Source organism: Meriones unguiculatus, chromosome 6 (genome assembly GCF_030254825.1).
Source record: "Meriones unguiculatus strain TT.TT164.6M chromosome 6, Bangor_MerUng_6.1, whole genome shotgun sequence".
In the NCBI taxonomy this organism is placed as follows: Eukaryota; Metazoa; Chordata; class Mammalia; order Rodentia; family Muridae; genus Meriones; species Meriones unguiculatus.
Window position 1 is genome coordinate 9,164,499 of NC_083354.1, and position 22,692 is coordinate 9,187,190.

The following is a 22,692-nucleotide window of genomic DNA, read 5'->3' on the forward strand; positions in this document are numbered from 1 at the left end:
ACAGCCCAGCCCTCATTCTTTCTTCAGCTCATATATCCTGGCCACCATCCCTTCTAAGGCCTGTGTGACTTGACCATCCTCAGAACTAAGCCTTTTCTCCATTTCAGCTACTAATATGGCATCTTGTCCTAGTCAACCAATAAATACCTTCTGCCATTTATTTTTCTGCATAGGAAAACTCAGATGAGTTATTTTTCTTTAATTTTAGTATTTCAATTAGTTTCTTCAAGTGGCTCCCTTTTTTTTCACAGCTATTTTAAAATTTTATTTACCTTATTGTTTTTCTTTTCTCTATGCTTTTAAACCTGAGTGCTTCCTCCTCCTCCTTCTCCTCCTCCTTTTTCTTCTTCTTCTTGTCTTTAGAGACAAGGTCTTACTATGTATCTCGGGCTGTCTACTTATCTAGACGAACATTTGTTTTTCTGCTTATATATGATAGTCCATGCATGTAATCACCACCCTCAGAGGACTGAGGAAGGACAGTAACTGGTTCAAGACCAGCCTGGTTACATTTGTGGCCTTTAATAATCTGTGCTGTGGGGTCTCCTCCAGGAAGAGAGGCAAAACCAAGGCTTCAGAGTCTGTAAGACTGTATGTTTTGCAGTTTTGGCCTGAATCTTGATTCAGTTTTCCTGTCCTTGAATTGAATACTTCTCAATAGGGTGTCTTCCCCACCTCTCCTGAGCCATATGTGGGCTGAGTTGGTGCTTCCCTGCCTGAGTCCCCTTTAGTTTGCCTCCTTTTTCTTTTGATACAAACTTAATATTACAAAGCATGGGGCATGTGGTCCAACTCCAAGCAATGTCAGCAATTCAGTCTTTCACCAAGTAGTGCTTCTGATGTCTTATCTTATCCTGCTCCACCCTCTGTGGACTTTATTCAGTCACCTTGAAAGAGCTATTACACCCTCAAGGGAAGGACTATATGTAATCTCATGAGACCATTTCAAGATTTATAGCATTTCCTCAGCTGTGTCCTGGGTCCTCCTGTTCTGGGTCCTCATGCCCTCTGTGTACAAGAGTCACTCCTCTGCTCTGGGGCCCTCCTGTCTCCACTGATCCTCAATTGTGATTAAAAATGACTAAGCTGCCTTACCTTGGACACACCCAAACCCGTGTCCCTTTCATATAACCCTGTCTCCCAAAAACCACCACCACCAAAAACAACAAAAAAATACTTCCAGGTACATTCATGATCTTTTCACTTTCCCCCCTCTATCCAAATAAAAATTAACTCTCCAAAATAATAGATTTCCATTCCAGTTGCACTGCTCTTTAATAAAAGCCATTCCTCTATGCCAAGCCATCTCTTAAAACCTGAGAACCCAAAGCTAGTGCTCAATGTAGGTTGGTGAATCAATAGGTTCAATGACTTCTAAGGGAGTCAACCTTCAGTCACTGCACAAGTTGCAGAGGGCCAAGAGAACAGCCACTTCTCTTCTCTTTTAGGACCTTGATATTATTTTTAAAAAAAGCAAAAACAACAACAACAAGCCAACAGAAAAACAGAAATAACACCTGACAGAGATGACCTGTTGCTACCCATGCAAGTTTTCCCATGCAGAATTTAAGACTGAAGGCTAGATCCTACAGTAACACTTTTAAACAGAGCTTACCAACTCAGAAACACTATCCAGGGATGCCTCAGCAACGTGTGTCCTAAGTCAGGAAGATTGTCTTCTTCATAATGTAACCATGGTTACAGCAAACTCTATGAGGTGCGTTGGGGTGAATGCTATCCACAGCAATTCCTGAAGCACACTCCAGTGACCCAGCCCAAGACTGTTGCTAACCTAAAAGCCCACATGGTCAAGGCCAAGGCCTGCTCTGTGCTGAGGCTGCACCAGAACATTTGATATTTCCATGTACTATCATTCTCTCCAGGTGTCCATACAATCCCTATCTCTTGAGATCTCCCCATCTACCATCCAATTCAACAAGCCATCATCTTCCCCTATACCAGTCCTTAGCTAGATTGATATCAGAGAGGAGACTGGGCCTTCAGAGCACAATGCATTGCGCTATGGTATGCAGTTTGCAGAACAAATGAAAAGAGTGATCCTTACATACTTGGCTCTGTATTCCAAAACAGAGCTTTCCAATAAGCTACAGCCCCTTCCTAAGCAGAGGGAGATTTGGACAAAGGCAGAGCTGTTCTTCAAACACTTTTCCAGATTTGTCAAAAGGCACAGGAGTTTAACTGCCAATCTGTAAAGGTCTGAGCACTGTGAGTCAACAGTTAGTGCAGGTCCTTCATGCCGTCTCCAACTACATGTACTCCGAAACAAAGAGAAGAAGGGAAGAGGGTAAAGCAACCTGCCTTTTATTTTGAGTTCCCCACATGATCCATTCATAAAAAATTACTTCATCTGTAAAGGGGACCGTAAAGCCTTCCTGAAACGGAAGGGCAAACATAGAAACCTAGGGAACAGCTCTGATGCTTCACTGTATGCAGACCTGCTCCCCAGGAGGGCTAGAAAGTTGTCAGTGGGCTTGAGAGTGGATTTTAATATGCCCGTTCTACTAGGAATAGTAGAACGGGGTAAGGGAGAAGCAGAGGACTTCCCTTCTCAGAGAACATGGGACAATGTCAGGCCATTTGCTCATCACAGCCCTTTAGTCAGACAATGCTGCTACCATCCCTTGCTGCACAGACCATGAATTGCAGGGGTTCTGCTGGCCACGTACAGCCCCCACAGTGAGCTGTCTCACCTCAGCGGTGGCAGTGGTGGAGTAAAAGCCCTGTGCTGGAGCTTGAGAGAAAGAGTAGCAAGTAGGGTAGGAAGTATCCATACCGTAAGATTGCATCCACATGAGCAGGCACTCACTAAAGCACACTTTGCGCAGACTGTATAGATGACGTAGAACTGATTGAGGCCACAGTCTCATAAAGATAGGATACGCTGGCTACAGACAAACAGCAGCTCTATTGAAGATTTGTAAAACCTCATTTAGATGTTTAAATGTTTAATATTTAAGCACATCTCAAAAACCAACCAACCAAACAAACAAAAACAAACAAACAAACAAACAAAAAACAAGCCAAAGAAAAAATCAGGAGTGTGGAATAGTCTTATACTTTCCTGAGAAATTGAGGTAATTGCTTTCATTGTGACAGTGAAGAGAAGTTTGATACATATGAGATCTTAACTTTTCTGAGATCAGGGAGATGCTATCCACTTTTGTTTTTTGAAACGATGTATTCTAAAATTTAGGGAGATTGTTCTAGAAGGCCAGCAGATAAATTGATAAATTGTAGCACTACGAACTGGGTATCACAGCACATGCCTGTAATTGCAGCACGCAGAAGGCTGAGGCAGGGGGATTAGATTTTGATAACACCCTGGGCTGCCTAACAAGACTTAATCTCAAAAAACAAACCAAAAGCTTTAGAATTATTATAGCTAGTTTGTTTTTTTTTTCTTCTTCTTCTGCTTCTGCTTTGTTTCGGTTTTTGAGACAGGATTTTTCTGTGTAGCCCTGGCTGTCCAGGAACTCATTCCGTAGACCAGGCTGGCCTGGAGCTCACAGATCCACCTGCTTCTGTCTCCCGAGTGCTGGGATTCAAGGCGTCGTCGCCACAATGCCAGATACAATGACAGTTTAAAAAGACAGTTGGCATCAAGGGAGTACCACAAGATGATAGGACACAGTTTCCCTTTCAGTGTTCTCCATCCGGTCATAAGCCCCTAGACCAGCGTAACCTACAGACGCTGGAGAAGAAGTCAGGTATTAAGGTCTTTCCGGGCTTTGCTCTGGCAGCTGGACAGACTGGAGGAGAAGCAGAAGGAGACGTACCGCCGCATGCTGGAGCAGCTGCTGCTGGCGGAGAAGTGCCACAGGCGCACCGTGTACGAGCTGGAGAACGAGAAGCACAAGCACACTGACTACATGAACAAGAGCGACGACTTCACCAACCTGCTGGAGCAGGAGCGAGAGAGGTAACCTGCACGCGGGCGCCCGTCACGGCTGGCTCCCATTTCACGGCTGAACCACGGCAGAGGCCAGGCTCAAAGCACTAGCGGGAGCAGTAAGGCAAGAGAAGGAAACCGAAGGGATAGGCATAGGAAAAGAAGCCATGCACTTTATTGAAAAGGAGCGGGCTGGCGGACAGCCTGGTCTCGTCTCTGACGTCAGTGGGATTGCCTCGAGTTCGCCTCCTTTTGTGATGACCTTGGCTGTGGGTTTCCCATATACGGCTTTTATTACGCTGGGGTGTGTACATGGCAGCTTTTCATTCTCTAGGACTTTTATCATGAAGACAAGTTAGATTTTTGTCAAGGGCTTTTAGATGAACGTGTGACGCTGTGGGCAGGTGCCAAGGGTCTTATTCTGGTTTCCGAATGGTTTGTGGTGGGGTTGGGGAGCTCCAGAAGTAGGGGTGACTCTTATCTGAGATTAACACATGACTGTGTTTGGTGTGCGCAAAAGTAAGGTGCCAGAGTCCCCAGGATGCTTAGAGCCTGAAAACCACAAAGCTGGAAAGAAACTGAGGAGGTTTGTGTATGAATTTTATCAGCAAAACCCCTACATTTGAAAGCCTCTGATTTGAAATAGTGTAATTTTCCTCTTTGGGGTTGAAATTCACTTTTCAGAAAGGTAAATTCTTACACTCACTTATACATTAAACTTCTCCCCTAATACCAGAATAGAAAATCTTAATATTGGATGTATATAAATTATCCCCTTTTTAATTCTGAAAAGGTTACATGCTTAAAAAAAAAAAAAAGTACGTGTATGAGTGTTTTTTGCTGTGTGTGTGCCACACGCATACCTGCTGCGGGGCGATGTCAGAAGACATCCTCAGGTCCCTTGGAACTGGGAGCCGCCGTGTGGGTGCTGGGAACCAGACGCACATCCTCCACAGGAGCGGCGGGTGCTCTCAACCGCTGAGCCCTCTCTCCAGCCCTCGGCTGCACACTTTGGTTGGATATCATAAAAAGCTAAAATGATACGCTCAGGATGCGAGGCTAAGCACTGCACTCAGGGTCAGCCGCTTTGGACCCAGAGAAGTGCATGTCTGATTGCATGCGGGTTGATGCCCCAGGTCCCGCCTCTGAGAAAAAGGCATCGGACGGTCTGATGCTCTTTGGGTGGATGACACCTAAATGAACATCTGTACAAAGTCCCAATTTATTTCTAATATCAGAGATCAGACCTCTACTCTTGCCTGATGCGTCTAAAACAAAAAGGGGGAACTGTAGAGAGCTGCGGAATGCTATGCCTTAAAGACGGAGCTGATTTCCGCCTTCCACCTTCCCGATGGTGAGTGCTCTCTGTCATGAACAATTCCACATTTGGCTAAGGCTGAGGATCTGGCTTGCTTCCATGTATGTGGACCTATCTGCATTGCCCACGTGGCACGCCTGAGTTGGCTACCCAGAGGCTATTTAAGCTGTGGGCTGGCTTTCCCCGGGGTCCGAGGATTGTTCAATGTTCCTGAATAAACTGCATTGAAAAAAAAAAAAAAAAAAAAAAAAAAAAAGAAAAGAACTTTGGAAATTATGAACAGAAAAAAAAAAAAAAAACTTTAGGTTTTTTGTTTGTTTGTTTGTTTGTTTTTTAATGTAAGTAAAATTGCTTTTACTTTCATAAATAAAGAGATAAAATCGTTGTATGAACACCGAGCAGAAGCAGCACCTGAGCCGTCCTGGCCTGGTTCGAAACACGTGCAGCCCTGACGTCCAGTTCCGTCTCTCTGCAGCCGCCGCGCTGTTGCTCTACGTCCAGTATCTCCCCCCAATTCCCAAGACCGCTTCAAAACCTGATCTAACGGGGTCTGTCAGCACCTGGTATCTCCTTGTCAGTCAACAGAGGACTGCTCGTCTGAGCGTGTGTGTGTGGCTATGAAGGCCTGCTTTTACCGCCCCTTACGCTGGATGCGTCTCCATTCCACGAATGGCGGTTTAGTCCACTCACAGCTCAGGTTAGCGAGTACTAGCACCTAAAACAACTCCGGCAGGCGGAGAGTAGACAGACAGCGGCAAGGACCAGTTAAAGTTTTGTCAGTAACTGGCCAAAGGGGCCCCTGCAGTAAGGCCGAAAACAGTTCTTTTCTATAGGCAGCAAAATAAAGCTTAATGCCCACTCAGTGCTTCCTCCAAGTATTCTGAAAGCTACAGCTTCAAATATTAATAGATACTGCAAGCTGTAACTAACATCTATAATATATATATATATATATACACACACACACACCTTTATTGATTCTATGTAGCTCTTCCAAAGGACTGTAAACTATGATATATGATTTTTTAAAAATACAGTCTTGCTAGACAGGCATGATCTGCTCATTCTTCATCATGAGCTGTATATTCCTGTTTCAATACTTTATGTAGATTGCCATGTTTCTCACAGGGTTGCTGTGGGACACAGTGGTTTATCTAAGTGCCTGTACACTGTCTGACACACAGTAGGCTCTCATGTATACTATCACTTCTGCTAAGTGAGCCAACCTGTCCTCTATAAAAGGAAGTTAAGACTCCAGGAGAGTAAACAGCAAGGATACACCTGCAGATACGTTACTCAGTAAAGTATCACACATCCTCCACTGGTTTCCGGTTTGTGGATATAAGCAAATTGTTTAAGTAATATAACCCACTTTGAAGACCATATTTTATATGTCTATATCCTAACCTTTTGCTGCTGTGGCCTTTGGTCTAAATGCCAGGTGGTGATAGTGTGTGCCTTTAATCCCAACACTTTAAAACTTTAAGAGACCAAACAAAAACTGTGTTCTACCATGGTCCTCTGGGCTTAACATCTTGGAGGCCTGACTACAGGAGGCAAGGGAGTGAGGAAATGACAGATGCACAGACACATGAACAGAAAAACTGTGGTCAGGCTGTGTGCACTCTGATGGAGTAGTACCTTAGCATGTTCGTTGTGTCCGTCACAGGGAAAGGGTTGTCTAATCCCTGTAGGAGATCTCTGTGGGCAATCATCTCACACAGTAAACATCCGAGGGGAGGAAGCTGCAGTTTGTGGTAGTTGTTTTTGCACTGCCCAGGAGAAAGGCTTTGCCATCCCCCTGAGCCTTGCCTGGGAAAGGTTTTAACACTCCTCTGGGGATGAGGCATTAGAGTCCTAGACATGGCTGTCCCGTGTCAACAGTATAGTCACTAGAGAAATCCCTCAGTGAGGGATTTCTCTGATCCCTAGTGTTCACTCCATACATCTATTCTTGTAGCACTGTGTTTCCTCAGACCAGAGACTGCCAACAGAAAGCAGAGACCCTGGGTATAAAGCTTTCTGTTTAGCTGCTGGACTCACTCTTCTAAATTATTTTCTTCTGTCCTTCAGCTAGATGGTTATTTCTTTGACGTCTGCAATGCTTGAAAGCACTGACTTTGAACCGCCCGTAACCTCAGCCTTTCAGGGGTGGAGCAGAAGAATTGGGGTCAGCCTCAGAAACATACCAAGTTCAAAGTCAGGCTGTGCTATGTGAAACTCTGCCTCAAAAAACAAACAAAGCCATTACATGGTACAGAACAGGTTGAATTTATAAAGTTTTTAAAAAATGTAATTGGTAATGTTACCTCTTGCTGGGTTTGGTACTCCCCAGGGGGAAGATGAGAAAGGAAAGAAAACAATGGAGTTTTATGTCCTAGATTTCTAATTTATGGTTTCTTTGTGTTTCCTTTAAACTGCAGTAAGCCAAGGCTTGCTGACTCTGTGTTTTAGCAGATGAGCTGCTTTGGCATTTCTGTGTAATCAGAGAGAGTAAACCCCCTACCTCAGTCTGAAAACTGTCCAGTCTTAAACTGTAGATCTAGCAAACAAAGCCTGGTGTGTCCAAAGCATGACAGGAAGCCCTGCTAGGGCAATTGGACCTCCCCCTCCTAGCTGCCTGGCCTCCAAGCATTTGAGAAGGAGAGGCAGGAGGATCCAATGCAAGGCTAGCCTTGGCGACATAGGACACGCTGGGCTACCTGAGAAACTTTCTTAAAAGCCCAGGCACTAGAGAGATGGCTCAAAGGTTAAGAGTACTTACTGCTCTTGCAGGGGATCCTAGTTTGGTTTCCAGCGCCTGTATGGTGGCTCACAACCACCTGTAACTCCATTCCCCCAGGTCTTCTTATCTTCCCTTCGGGCCTCAACAGGTACTGAACACAGCTGTACATAAAAATATGCAGATAATGTTTGCAATGTATACTTACATCTACTGTTAAAAAATTAAAAATCAAACAGATATTACAAACAAGGTTCTAAATTGTCCCTACAATTGCCCTAGACATGGCTGTCCCGTGTCAACAGTATAGTCACTAGAGAATTCCCTCAGTGAGGGATTTCTCTGATCCCTAGTGTTCACTCCATACATCTATTCTTGTAGCACTGTGTTTCCTCAGACCAGAGACTGCCAACAGAAAGCAGAGACCCTGGGTATAAAGCTTTCTGTTTAGCTGCTGGACTCACTCTTCTAAATTATTTTCTTCTGTCCCTACATGTCCCTACAATTGTCATCTGGTTAGATACTTTCTGTTAGAGTATTGTCAGAAAAACAATAGCAAGGTATTTGCTAACTTCTTAAAAATTAATTAATATTTTTAAATTAATTATAATTTATTCATTTTGTATCCCAGCTATAGCCCCCTCCCTCTTCCCCTCCCAATCCCACTCTTCCTTCCTTTTTTCCTCCCATGCCCCTCTCCCAGTCCACTGATAGGGGCAGGTCTCCTCCCCTTCCATCTGACTATCAGGTCTCATCATGACTGGCTGCATTGTCTTTCTCTGTGGCCTGGTAAGGCTGCTTCCCCCCTCAGATGGAGGTGATCAAAGAGCCAGCCTATGAGTTCATGTCAGAGACAGCCCCTGTTCCCATTATTAGGGAACACGCTTGGCAACTGAGCTGCCATGGGCTTCATCTCTTCAGGGGTTCTAGGTTATCCCCATGCATGGTCCTTGGTTGTAGTATCAGTCTCAGAAAAGACCCCTGGGCCCAGATTTTTTGGTTCTGTTGTTCTCCTTGTGGAACTCCTGTCCCTTCCAGGTCTTTCATCTCCCCCTTCTATCATGAGATTCCCTGCACTCTGCCTAAAGTTTGGCTATGAGTCTCAGCTTCTGCTTTAATACCCTGCGGGGTAGAGTCTTTCAGAGGCCCTCTATGGTAGGCTCCTGTCCTGTTCCCTGCCTTCTCCTACTTCCAATGTCTATCACATTTGCCCTTCTGAATGATAATTGAGCATGTTCCCTAGGGTCTTCCTTGTTGTTTAGCTTCTTTAGGAGTATAGATTTTATTATGTTTATCCTATATTATGTGGTTAATATCCACTTATGAGTGAATATATACCGTGTGTGTCTTTCTGCTTCCGGGTTACCTCACCCAGGATGAGCTTTTCTAGGTTCTACCATTTGCCTGCAAATGTCATGGTATCCTTGTTTTTAATAGCTGTGTAGTATTCCTTTGTGTAAATGCACCACAATTTCTGTATCTATTCCTCAGTTGAGGGACATATTGGCTGTTTCCAGATTCCGGCTATTACAAATAAGGCTGCTACAAACATGGTTGAGCAAAGTGTCCTTGTTGTGTACTTGAGCATATTTTGGATATATGCCTAAGAGTGGTATAGCTGGGTCTTGAGGAAGCACTATTCCTAATTGTCTGAGAAAGTGCCAGATTTATCCAAAATGGTTGTACAAGTTTGCATTCCCACCAGCAATGGAGGAGGGTTCCCCTTTCTCCACATCCTCTCCAGCACGTGTTGTTACTTGAGTTTTTGATCTTAGCCATTCTGATAGGTGTAAGGTGAAATCTCAGGGTCATTTTGATATGCATTTCTCTGATAACTAAGGACATTGAGCTGCTGCTAACTTTTTAAAATATTTGAAACTGATGGGGGTTTATATATGATGTAATGAAGAGGTAATAGGTGAGAGGTAATGTTTTGTTGAAAATTGGTTATTAATATTTACCATTAATCACATATATCATTATTATGGTGTTATTATTTAACCTGCCATCATATCAATAAAAGACACAGATACCTGTTAGATTTTTAATATGCCTTAAATATGGGGCTGGGTAGAAACTAACCCCTTTGGCTACCTAATTACCTCTCAGTCCCTCATCCTATGCCACTTGCTTTAATTATTCCTATCTGGACTACTTCCCATCTATAATTCCCATAAATACTTTTCACATTCTTTTTACCTGGGTTGCTTCTCTCCTCACCTATCCTCAGAGCTATCTCCTTCTTGCCACGTGGTTCTCACGTCTTCTTCTTTCTCCTTCTTCCTCTCCTGTCCTCTGTCCCACGATCCTCTGTCCTCCACGCCCTCGAACTTTAGCGCCACCTACCTCAGTTCGGCCCTGCCCAGATGTAGGCATTTATTGGGATAATTATCAGGGATAATTTGGAGGAAAGGTTACATGGCATCACTTTGGTATATAAGAGGGTTTGCTCATAGACTAGTAAGACTCTCAGGGTGGGAGTTGCGTGGAGGTGGGATGGGGGAAGCAGTTAACTACATACAAAGCACCAGATCATGTCATAATAGTAGCTGGTGGGCCCTCTGTAGGAGAACACTGGCCTAACAAAATACAAAATCTAGGCTGTGATCCACAGAATCACATAACATAAAAATATGTGAAATGAAGCCAGATGTGGTGGTTGATTGATTAAATAAAATGGAATGAGCTAATGGCGAGACAAAGCTATATTATATAAATGCAGGTTTATTGGGAGCAGCAGGGGAGGGGGGAAGGGAGCGTGTGCTGAAGGGGGAGAAAGAGAGAGAGGAGGAAGGGGGGAGTGGGGGAAATGGGAAAAGGGTGGCACAACCAAGATGGCTGGATTATATAGTGAAGGGCCTCAGAGAGAGAAGCCCCCTCCATCCCCACCCCCAGGTAGAGGGCAGGGTATGGCAGCCATCCCTTGCAACAGGTAGGGACTTTAACAGTGGTTCACACCTTTAATCCCAGCACTTGGGAGGCAGAGGCAGAGGCAGACGAGATGGATCTTTGAGTTCGAGGCCAGCCTGGTCTACACAGTGAGTTCCAGAACAGCCAGGGCTACGAAGAGAAACCCTGTCTTGAAAAACAAACAAAACAACAACAACAACAAAAACCACCAAAAAACAAAAAAGTGACGTGAAAGGATTTGTGGATTCAAATGAAATGTGAATTCAGATAATTTTGGAGGGCTGGAATAACTGATTTTTTGAACACTTTATAAACTGTTCAGAACCAGTTGTCTGTCTGTGCTTCCGGTGATTTCTCCGTTAAAGCTGACTTGCCCAAAGTGGTGCCGGTCCGCTTACTTTAATCTGGCTGCGTGGATGGAAGGAGCGCCTCTCCTGTTCTTAGCTCGCCTACTCTCCTCCGTGCTGTAAGAAGAGCTGGAAAACAAACACAGGATGGAGAGCCACTTCTTTACTGAGAGAGCCACTGCGCGCTTGTACCTTATTAAACACCCCAGTAGGCTCCCGATAATGCAGGCTGGCGCTCTGAATTCCTTCAGCATTTGAAGCATGGCTGGCTCTCTGGCAGTGACTGTTTGGAAACAACCCCTCTAAAATGCTCTGGGTCACTCCTGCTTTTGAAGTGAGTTTTGTGTCTAGATCTTCTAAGACCTGCAAGATATCGGGTTGCCTACACTGTAGCCCTGGCTCTCTCTCTTCTCCTTAGCATCACTGCTAAGGAGTGATGCTAAGGAGTGATGCTAAGTGGTTCATCAGCCTTCGTCATTTCCCTCTTTCTCCTCCCTCTGACTGTCTTCCCTCTCCTGCTACCCTTTTCTCTCTCTCTTTTTCTCCCTCCCTGAATTCAACATTTTTGACCACCGTAAGCTGGAGTCCTAATGAACCACGCTAAGTCTTTTGTTCTCATCTTTGTTTACCTTCCATTCTTTTCCTTCCCAAAAGCCTTTTTGTTACTTAAAAACAGCCAAGAATGCTGGTTCAGGTGCCCCTGTGTCTATTCTGAGTATGCGCAAGCAGGAAAGTGGTGCTTGAGATCCCAGCGGCTTTGTCCTTGTTCACTAAGCTTGTCCTACTGGGTGTAGAAGGGTAAGGTGACAGCCTCCTCACCCCACCCCCACAGACACTGGAGCAGGGACTCTCTCCCACCACCTGCAGCTTTGAAACTCCACGCTCTATACTTGTCCTTCTTCACCAGTGACTCTCCTTTTTTTCTGGAAAATGGTTTAAGTTAATAAAAAAGAGACTCAGGAATACAGATCAGGAGCAGATATTGATAACAGTCCACCTCTCGGCATTTAGTCAACGAAGAAACTCCAGGCTTTGGTGTTGCCAAAAGCTTCCAAGATCAGCCCCTATGAGCGCTAGGCTAAATTCATGTAAATTAAGACTTCATGCAAAATGGCTTCTTGTCTTGGGGGAAGGGGGCTACCTCCTACCCAGGTTCTTGTCTTCAAATTAAATTTCAGAAGCTTAAATGGCAGAGAGAGAGAGAGAGAGAGAGAGAGAGAGAGAGTTGTGGTTATATGAAAACATAGAGATGTTGTCAGTGATGTCGCAGGACTGTCAAGGCAGCATCTGCTCTAGAGCAGTCTATTGCCAGACCAGCCCCCGAACTTGTGTTGAAGCAGACTTTGAACAGCACACAGAGCATCTCCCTCAGGGTGCATTTTTACTGGGGGTGATTATGTAGTGAAACGGTGATGTCTATGGAGAGCGAAGCGAAACCTCCTAAACTATCCCCTTCCTATCACCCTTTGAGTGCAAAGACAAGACATGCAGAAATGATTTTTCACTTCTCAAAGTCTGTAAAGATGCTAGATTTCTACCAAATTTTGAGAGTTATTTTACTTCAGGAGGTTTATGGAATAAAACCAGATAGCTCCCCCAAACACTTTCTTTGTTTTCCCCCACCCCCTAAGACAGGGTTTTCCCATGTAGCCTTGGCTGTCCTAGACTCACTTTGTAGACCAGGCTGGCCTCAAAGTCACAGAGATCCACCTGCCTCTGCCTCCTTGAGTGCTGAGTTAAAAGAGTGTTCCACCATGCCCTTTCATTGAAAATGCCTCTGATGAAGTATTTAGAAGTTGTACCTTAAGGGGAGGAGAACCTCCCCTATTAGTGGACTTGGAGAGGAGCATGGGAGGAGATGAGGGAGAGAGGGTGGGACTGGGAGAGAATGAGGGAGGGGGCTACAGCTGGGATACAAAATGAATAAACTGTAATTAATATAAAAAATAAAAAATTTTAAAAAGTAGTACTTTTCACCAAGGTATTATTTGATTTGATTTTCCTTTTGACCTACTAAACCCTAGTTACAACTAGAAAGATGGATAATTGGATGGTTATCTTGATTAAGGTCACAAACGTCTCTGACTCAAGGGCCTCCTGAGCTAGACCGTGATGGAATGAAGGACCCTGAGCTTCAGTACATGGCACTCATGGCTAGGGAACTGTGGTCACAGAGAACAAGCTTTGGCTTCCATGGAAAGTTGAAGTTCAGGTCAAGCTGATGGACTCCATTTTAGACTATGGGCCAGACTGATGCTACCCCTCTCCTCTCTCTCTGTCTCCCTGTCTCCCTGTCTCCCTGTCTCCCTGTCTCCCTGTCTCCCTGTCTCCCTGTCTCCCTCTCTCCCTCTCTCCCTCTCTCCCTCTCTTATTCTCTCCCTCTCTCCCTATCTTGTACACACTCTCTCTCCTTTCTTCCTTCCTTATTTCCTTCTGGCAAAGGACAAAATTCTGACTCTAATAATATACCGTCATGTTTCAACATTGACTCAAATGTATCTCTAAAGCACCTGGTTTGAAATCATTGATGGCTCAAACCAGCAGTTCTCAACCTGTGGATAGCAACTCCTTTAGAGAGTTGAATGACCCTTTCACAGGGGTCAACTAAGAGTATCTGAAAACAAGATACTTACATTACAAACTCACAGTTGTGAAGTAGCAATGAAAATAATTCTATGGTTGGGAGCCACTACAACATGAGAAGGGTCATAGCATTAGGAAGGTTGAGAGCCACTGGCCTAGATGTGAGAGAAACCAGGGTCTATAAGGTGTCCTGGCATGAGAACCCCACTAAACAACGTACTATGTTTGATAGTAACGACTTAATCCACTGTGACAACCCTTGAAGCATTATTTAAAAGGGGGTTGGGATGGATTAAAACAACAGAATCCAAGCAGGGAAAACAAAGAAAAACAAAACAACAGCATTCTGCTGGAACATGGGAACCTAGCAGTCAAGAGTAACTAACCTCACTAGGCTTAGGATGCTGTGGGCATCCAGGCTGGGCCTGTTTGCTGTGGAGACAGTTTTCTGTATTAATTCACTTTGGAATATTTTCTAAGAATGCTCGTCATGTTAGTTTTGACATTATTATTTGCCTATGTTCTGTCATAAGGGTACCATAGAGTGATTGCAGCTGGGTTTGTTTGCTTTTAGTATTAAGATTTATATTTTATTGAAAATTATTTTTATTTATGATATTTGTCAACAAGGTATAGAGACAACCAAAAGAATAGGAGAGCATAGTACCACACTATACTTCTAACAAAGGTTCATGTCTAAAACACACAAAAAATAACAATAATGCAGTAGCAAAAAATGAACAAATAAGAATAATTTTTAAATGGGCAATAGGGAGATTTATAAATAGAAATGTTCTTGAATTATCCTTTACAGACAGTAAACAGTAATTCACAACTTCAGCAATATGGAAATAAAAGCACTTTCCTTCACAATAACAAATATGTAACTACTTAAGTAGTAATATAATGCTGTAACAGTGAATAAATAAAGGAACCAAAATACATAGTAAATATATTCCAGATACAACAAAGTAGCTGGGTCTTTTGACCTAATAATTTTGGGTACCTGTCCCATTTGGACAGTCAACGAAGAGTAACCTCTGACTAAAAGGAAACTGGCCCAGCTAGAGAAAAAAAAGAGTCAGTATCTCCTCATTTGGGTTTCAGAAGCAAGGATTTGGGTTGTTATTGAGGGCTACTTGGATTAGTGAGGATATATAATCAAGTAGTTCCCACTGCCATCACTTCTTTTCCATCTCAGTTACGTAAAATGCTTCTCCAAGAGGAAAGAACAAGTGACTATGTCAGGAAGTCTAAACAGAGGGCTCTGGGCTGGGGTACAATTCCGTAGTTGAGCACATGTTTAGTATGAAGGAATTGCTGGGTTCAGACTCCAGCACCAAGGAAACATCCATTCATCTACCCATCCATCCATCCATCCATCCATCCACCCACCCACCCACCCACCCATCCATCCATCCATCCATCCATCCATCCATCCATCCATCTACCCATCCATCCAAATGAAAAGACTTGGGTCTAGAAAGCAAAGATACAGAGTATTATAAACCCCACATAGATTAGATGTGAGAAATTAGACTAAAGGGATTGTTGGATGGGGTTCAAAGATGTCTTTGTGTATGTGTGTGTGTGTGTGTGTGTGTGTGTGTGTGTGTGTTATCATAACAAATACTTTAGGCTGGATGACTTGAAGGACAACTGATTACTTTCTCATAGTTCTGCAGGCTGGAAATTCGAAAACAACACACTAGAATGACTGGATTCTGGTGCAGCTTCTTTTACTGTGTGCTTTCTTCAGTTGAAGGAGACAGAGAGGGAAGGAAGGAGGGAGAGAAATATTTATCATTTTGTATAAAGTATTTTTATAAATAAATAAATTTATAAATTTATTTTATAAATATTGTATAAAATATTTATCATTTTGTATAAGGTCAGGTTTGGACCCTGCCTTTCTCACCTGACAATTTCCTCCTTTAAACTATATGTCTAAAAGCAGTCACGTTAGAGATTAGAGCTTTTACAGGTGAGTGCAGGAGGAAGGGGAAGAGGGCAGAATTTCACAGTGCAGTGTGGACAGGAGGACAATGTGACATTGGTTCCTCCTCCAAGAGTGGAGGAAAGATGGAGTAAAATGCTGTGTGCTATATCAGGTGGTTGAAATATACCCCCAAGAATCCATTTCTTCTACCCACTTGTAGATCAAATACTTGGAGGGAAACTACATAAGTTTCTTGAAATTAAAATTTACATGTTATCAAACTTAAATGTTGGGAAGAGTATCTTTGAAAAAAATGTGTAAACTCTTGGGCTGGAGAGATGAGTAAGTAGCTAAGAGCATTTGTTGCTCTTGCAGTGGACTCAGGTCTGCTTCTCAGCACCTACGAGGAGGCTCACAACCATTGATAGCTCCAGTTTCAGAGGATCCTTTGCCTTCTTCTTCTTACTTCCTGTCGCACCAAGCGTGCACATGGTGAACAGACATATATTACATACAGACGTAAAACTCACACATCAAATTAAGTGAATAAATCTAATTTTAATTCTAAAGTAAACACTTATTTTGTGGATGTGACTTTTTAAAGTTTATTCCTAGATAGACTTAAGAAAACAGAAAACTTACTACAATTTACATTTTATCAAACTTAGATACTCTAAGTCTAGAAAGCATTGTAAGGTATCAGAAAAGACATAGGAATCTGTGTGTTTTATACATGTTGTTCAAAATCACTTGGCAGAGTTGGCTCCCTTACGAATGAATGGCTGTTGCTCTAGTCATTTTATGTATGTGGTACAAACCGTTTCACAGCTGATCGTATTGTTGTTGGGGCTATTTCCTTCTGGCCTGGTCTGGCTTTTCCTCTCGTAAAAAAACTGCCATAGGCAGTCCTTGTTCCTATTACAATGGAACCCACTTGGATACTGAGCTGCCATGGGCTACATCTGTGCAGGGGTCTTAGGTTATCTCCATGCATAGTCCTTGGTTGGAGTATCAGTCTCAGGAAAGACCCCTGTGCGCAGATTTTTTGGTTCTGTTGCTCTCCTTGTGGAGTTCCTGTCCTCTCCAGATCTTACTGTTTCCCACTTCTTTCCTAAGATTCCCTGCACTCTGCCCAAAGGTTGCCCATAAGTCTCAGCATCTGCATTGATAGTCTGCAGGGCAGAGCCTTTCAGAAGTCCTCTATGTCAGGCTCCTGACTTGTTTCCTCTTTTCTCCTTCTTCTGATGTCCATCCTCTTTGCCTTTCTGGATAGGAATTGAGCATTTTAGCCAGAATCCTCCCTCTTGATTAGTTTCTTTAGGTGAACAGATTTTAGTAGGTTTATCCTATATTATATGTCTATATGAGTGAGTATATACCATGTGCATCTTTCTGCTTCTGGGATAACTCACTCAGGATGATCTTTTCCAGATCCCACCATTTACCTGGAAATTTCATGATTTCCTTGTTTTTTATTGCTGAGTAATATTCCATTGTGTAGATATACCACAATTTCTGTATCCATTCCTCCACTGAGGGGCATCTGGGCTGTTTCTAGCTTCTGGCTATTACAAATAAGGCTGCTACAAACATGGTTGAGCAAATGTCCTTATTGTGTACTTAAGCCTCTTTTGGGTATATGCCTAGGAGTGGTATAACTGAATCTTGAGGAAGTGCTATGCCTAGTTGTCTGAGGAAGCGCCTCTGACATGATCTGATCGGCCTGCTTTTTAATTACCTCCCCCTGAGGGGAAGCAACATTGCCAGGCCACAGAAAATGACAATGCAGGCACTCCTGATGAGACCTAATTCACTAGGATCAGAAGGAAGGAAAAGAAGACCTCCCCTATCAGTGGACTTGGGGAGGGACATGCATGCAGAGGGTGGAGGAAGGGAGGGATTGGGACGGGAGGAGGGAGGGAACCACAGGGGGCCACAAAGTGAATAAAGTATAATTAATAAAGAATAAATTTTAAAAAAAGAACCCCCCCATAGATCAGTTTTGGTTAATGTCCATGGAAAATTTAGCATTTACTTTGTAACTTTCCAAAAGACAAATAAATTCTATGAAATAAAAAAAAATTATATTAGAGGAATAAAACATAACTGTAAAATACATAGCTGGAAAGCATAAAAAAGTAGTATTTTGATTCTTTAGCCACAAAATTTTATGAACAGTAAAATATGTGATAACTATAAGTAGCAGTTAGAAGAAAAACTGCTACAATAATGTTGTTGAGGCCATATATTTTCATTATATTTCTGTAACTTCTTATATTTAAAAGTTAATAAATGAAAAAGAAATGACAAGAGATCCTTTAAATTTTGAAAAGAATCAGAGGTAAACACAACTTGGTCCTATTATTACAATGATGTAGAAAATAACGTTTTTTTTTCCCCCAACAGCTGCCTAAAACCAAACTGTCTTAAATGGCAAAAAAGAAAGAAAGGAAGGAAGAAAGAAAGATGCAAAGAAAAGAAAAAAGAAAAAAGAAAAACAGAAGGGAAGGAAACCTGATGTTAGGAGCTGTCCCAATAATGCACATATTTTTTTGCAGATTTGTGTATTACTTCCTGGAACCCAGACACAAATTCACTTATTTACAAAGTCTAGTATTGACTCACTTTATAATGTATAGGTTCAAAAGTTGATTTGAAAAGTATAATAAAAATATGCAAGAAAAAAAAAACAACAAAAAACAGAAACAGAGGTCTATTTTCTGGTTAATCAGAGAGCCCTTGACCCTGGAACAGGTTTCAGGGTCATCTATCGGAAGTTATCAGGAGATAACACATGCCCTAGTCGGATGGGACTTTACAATTTCTGTCAGCCTTGGTGGCTACTCGGGTATCAGCGTGCCGACCAGCAATACCACTTTCTCCCGACTTGTCGGCAATGCTCTGACCCATTCATGTATTGATTGTCTTGTCTATGCGTCAGGCAGTTGTCAAGTTGGATGTAATGATCTATCTGATTGACAAGCTTTATGTCAGAACATTCGAAACCAGTTTTCAATGTTTTTTTTTTTTTTTTTTTAATTAATTGAAGCGTTAGCAAGATGTCTAAGTTCCAGACTGGAAAAAAGAGGTGGGTGGATCTAAGGCTCAAACACAGCTGATTTAAAAGTGACAAATTGCAGCCCCTGGCCACAGACTTTGTTCCTCACACCTCATTGTGGGTGACTGTTGCCTTTCAGCACTGTGGATGAAACCAGATACTGAAAAGTGATAAGTTAGATCGCTCTGTTGAACGACAAACTGGAGTGCTGCTATAATTTGGCAGGCAGCTGCCACCATTGTAACATCTGGCCAGTGTTTTTACCATCCATCCACCAAGAAGGAGTTAAGGAAAGTGCTGGAAAAAAACGTTCTGTGTCTTAGCGCCGAAGTCAGTGACTGCGTGGGTTTCTATTCCTGTCTGTTGTCCAGGGTGGAAGGTCCTCAGATGAGCATTCCAAACCCTGGATTCTGAGAGGGAGCTGGAACTTGGGTAATGGTGTTTCAAGTGTTTGCCGTTTGCTCCTCTCTGGCTCCTGAACCAAGTGTGCATTCTCTTTTCCAAGAATGCTTGTGTTTGGAAAGTGCTTCGTGGTGGTGAGAAGTTTGAACAGGAAAGATTAATCAAAGGTTGGGTCTTTCATGTTCAACACATGACATGTTTAGTTCTTGGATGTGAGCTTTTAGCCAGGAAACTAGTTAAGTAATCGGGTGCTGAATTTGAGCTCCGGCTGCAACTAAACTAGAAGTCAAAACTTAGTCTCACCTGGGTCTTCTCGAGTTCAGAAATACCGTGTTCTTCCTGTTTCTGTGTGGCTCCTGAAGAGTAACAGTTTACTAAATGGATGCTTTGTTTGTTGTTTACTTGATTGCTTTATTTTAAGATAAGGTCTTGCATAGCCCAGCCTGGTCTCAAACTTGTTATGTAGCCAAGGATGGCCTTGGACTTCTGAGGATTCTCTTGCTTCTACCTCCCAAGTGCTAGAATTGCAAGCATGCTCCACCATGCCCAACTAGACTATTTTTCTGATCTGTGTGACAGGGTCTCATGTAGCCCAAACTGGCTTTGAAGTCAACTTGTAGCCATGGATGACCCCAAACTCCTGTTTATCCTGCCTCGATAAATGCATTACTAGAGTTTGTCTTCCTTGACACCACAGACGCCAATGACTGGAGACAGGAAGTGAACTGAGTAAAGCTGTGCTTTATTCAGAGAGCTGGCAATCTCGGACGGCAGACCACTAACGTCCCTACGTCTCTAGCTCGTATCCTTCACAAACGAAGGCAGTAGTCAATCATTCCACAGGTTAGCCCTGTCTTCGCTGGCCCATCAGTCAACCTTGTCTTTGCTTTTGATGTTGTGCCTTTCCCCATGTTGCTGCCTGCACTTTCCCCTCATTCCCTTCTCTGTGCAGAAGGGCGGCGTATCCCCAAGCCTGCCCGGCTTCGCACTCCCCCTGTGGCTGTGCATCTCTTCTGAAGGTTAACTCAGAACCAGTGTTAGCCACGTGGCCTGGAGATTCCTTTCTACAGCATGAAGTACGCACATGCTCCAGAATACTGAGGATGTGGTATCAAATTCCTTTCTCATCCTTTCTGTCACCTGTCAACCCCATCTGCCAAGTGCAGGGATGACAGGTATGTGCCACGGTCAGCTTTAGCTTTTCCTTAAGCAACTAAGAAAACACATGAATCTGATCTGAAATATAAAGGAAACTAGAAGTGATCAGCTATGGCTCTTCTACATCCAGTATGCGAGTAGAAGGGGGCAGTATTTTGGTATATTTAGTCATTTCTTGCAGTGTCAACCAAATCCTGTGTTCTAATCATGCAAATATTCCCACTCTATGCCCTGAACTACGTCTCCATCCCTCCCTCAGGTACTTCCTGATTTGCTCAGCCCTCCACTGCTTTCAGGCTTGTCTGTTATCTCCTGATATTTGTAACTCATGGGAATTTGTCTCAAAGAAAGAGTCACAGAGGTGTGTGTCATTACGCTTATATGTAATGCACAACGCATCTCTAGGCCTCCAGGGGAGATGCTGGACGGAGACACCTCTACCTCAACTCCACAACTCCAGGCTCTCATCCTGTGGTCTTGTTCTTGTCTGCCCTCTCTCCCTTGCTCCTCTCTGCATCCAGTCCTCACACTGGGGAGCAGACCCTGAGGGAAATGTACACTGGTGGCAAGTGGCACACAGACCTCCTGCTTGCCATAAGCTAAGCCAGCTCCTTCTCACGACTGCTCAGGAGCCCTGCCCTTTTCATCACCCGCTTTTGTGATCAGTGTGAATCAGGAATGATCCCGAGAAGACTTGGCTTCAAGCCATCTATTCAGTCATGAAGCCCGGGGCCAGCCAGATGATGCTCTGTGTTCAAATTCAGCACTCTGAAGAGTTTTGACTGTTGTTGGCCCAGTTAAGATTCAGCTTGGGGAATCAAAATTCCAAGAATACTTACCCAGTGTACTGTAGATCACTGGGCACACATTTCAGTTAATTTGTACTTGGAGGGTTAAGAAAGGCTACTATTTATAGAAAAAAATCTAGTCTAAATGAAACAACGGGGTCTGGAAAAATGGCTCAGTGCTTAAGAGCCCTGGCTGCTCTTTGAAAGATCTCTTAAAGATCCTGAGTTCAATTCCCAGCAAGGACATAGTAGTTCACAACTGCTACAGGGTCTGATGCCCTCTTCTGATGTGCAGGTGTACACGCAGATGTTACACTGTAGACATAAAATACATAAACAAATGAAACAAAGTTTATTTAATTCATTAAGTGAGGATTGAATAAGTATCCATATTGTCCATACTGACAGCCCTTTTTAGATACTAAATATGCGATCTTCAACTGTGTCCTAAAGAGAACTCATGGCTACTTCCTAAACTCCATTCCTCCTGGAGTGGCTATTTCTGGTAGGCCCTCAGTCTAATTACTCAGATTGAAATCCTGACTATTCCTCATCTCTCAGCCTCCCAAATGCAGATACCAATGTGTTGCATTGATTCTGCTTCCAAATTAAAATTTGGAATGTGGTCATTTTCTTCCAGAACCACTGCCACCATCCGGCTTGCTTCTCCCAAACTCTTTACATATAGTTTGTGTAAATCAGAGCCATCAAAGTAAAGACCTAGTTTTTATGACTGGATAGAAAACTGGGTTCTGCCAAGCTCTTTTCTATTGGTCATTTTACAAATACTGGTAAGTCATGACAAAGGATGTGTCACAACAAAAGCAAATCTCAGACTGCATTTTGCAGCGTATACAATTACTAGAGAGTAGTACTTATAAGTTAGTTGGTGGCGTTCCAGTCCTCTGGCTTGAGGCCATGTCCCAAATTCCCCTCGTAAAAAAGTTCACCCAGGTAGCAATATATGGTAGTCCTCCCTTGTGCTCAGAAAACATGGTTCAAGACTTCCCCAGGATGCACAAAACCAGGAAACAGGGGCCAAAAGGCCAGGAGGGCAACAGGCCAAAAAGGGGCCTTTTAGCTAAAATGGCTTGGTTATTGAGAGAAGAGTAGCTTGAGAAAGGACAGCCCAGTTCAGCCCAGTCCAGCCCAGTCCAGCCCAGGCCTGCCCAGTCCAGCCCAGTCCTGCCCAGTCCAGCCCAGTCCCTTGACTGGAGAATTCAGGGTAAAGTACAGGGTATGCCTGCCAGGGGGACCCTGTAACAAGTAAGGACTGAGGTATGTTGGAAAAATGTAGTGGCCAGCATCCATTTTGGTATGTTAATAGGAACCTCAGTTAGTCATATGTCCAGGTTTGAGACCTAACAAGGACCAGAATTGAGAGCCATAGGCTCCACATCTAGGTATGATGGCTAGCCTTTCCACAGGGGGTGGAGACAGGGGATCCCAGAGCAAGACTATCCTAAAGGCTGAGGGCCAAGCTGGAGGAGGTGGTGCATACCTGTAATCCCAGCACTTGGGGAGGCAGAGGCAGGTGGACCTCTGTGAGTTCAAGAC

General features: G+C 43.4%; 1 protein-coding gene across 3 annotated transcripts in view; it reads left to right on the forward strand.

The window, feature by feature from the left end:
• The window catches only part of Filip1 (filamin A interacting protein 1), a 166,200-nt gene that overhangs the window by 113,934 nt on the left and 29,574 nt on the right, over window positions 1-22,692 (forward strand). For all 3 annotated transcript variants that reach the window (XM_060384706.1, XM_060384704.1, XM_060384705.1), the window contains exon 4: window positions 3,762-3,940. In XM_060384706.1, coding sequence (XP_060240689.1) covers window positions 3,762-3,940 — 179 coding nt within the window. The remainder of the gene's footprint in view (window positions 1-3,761; window positions 3,941-22,692) is intronic.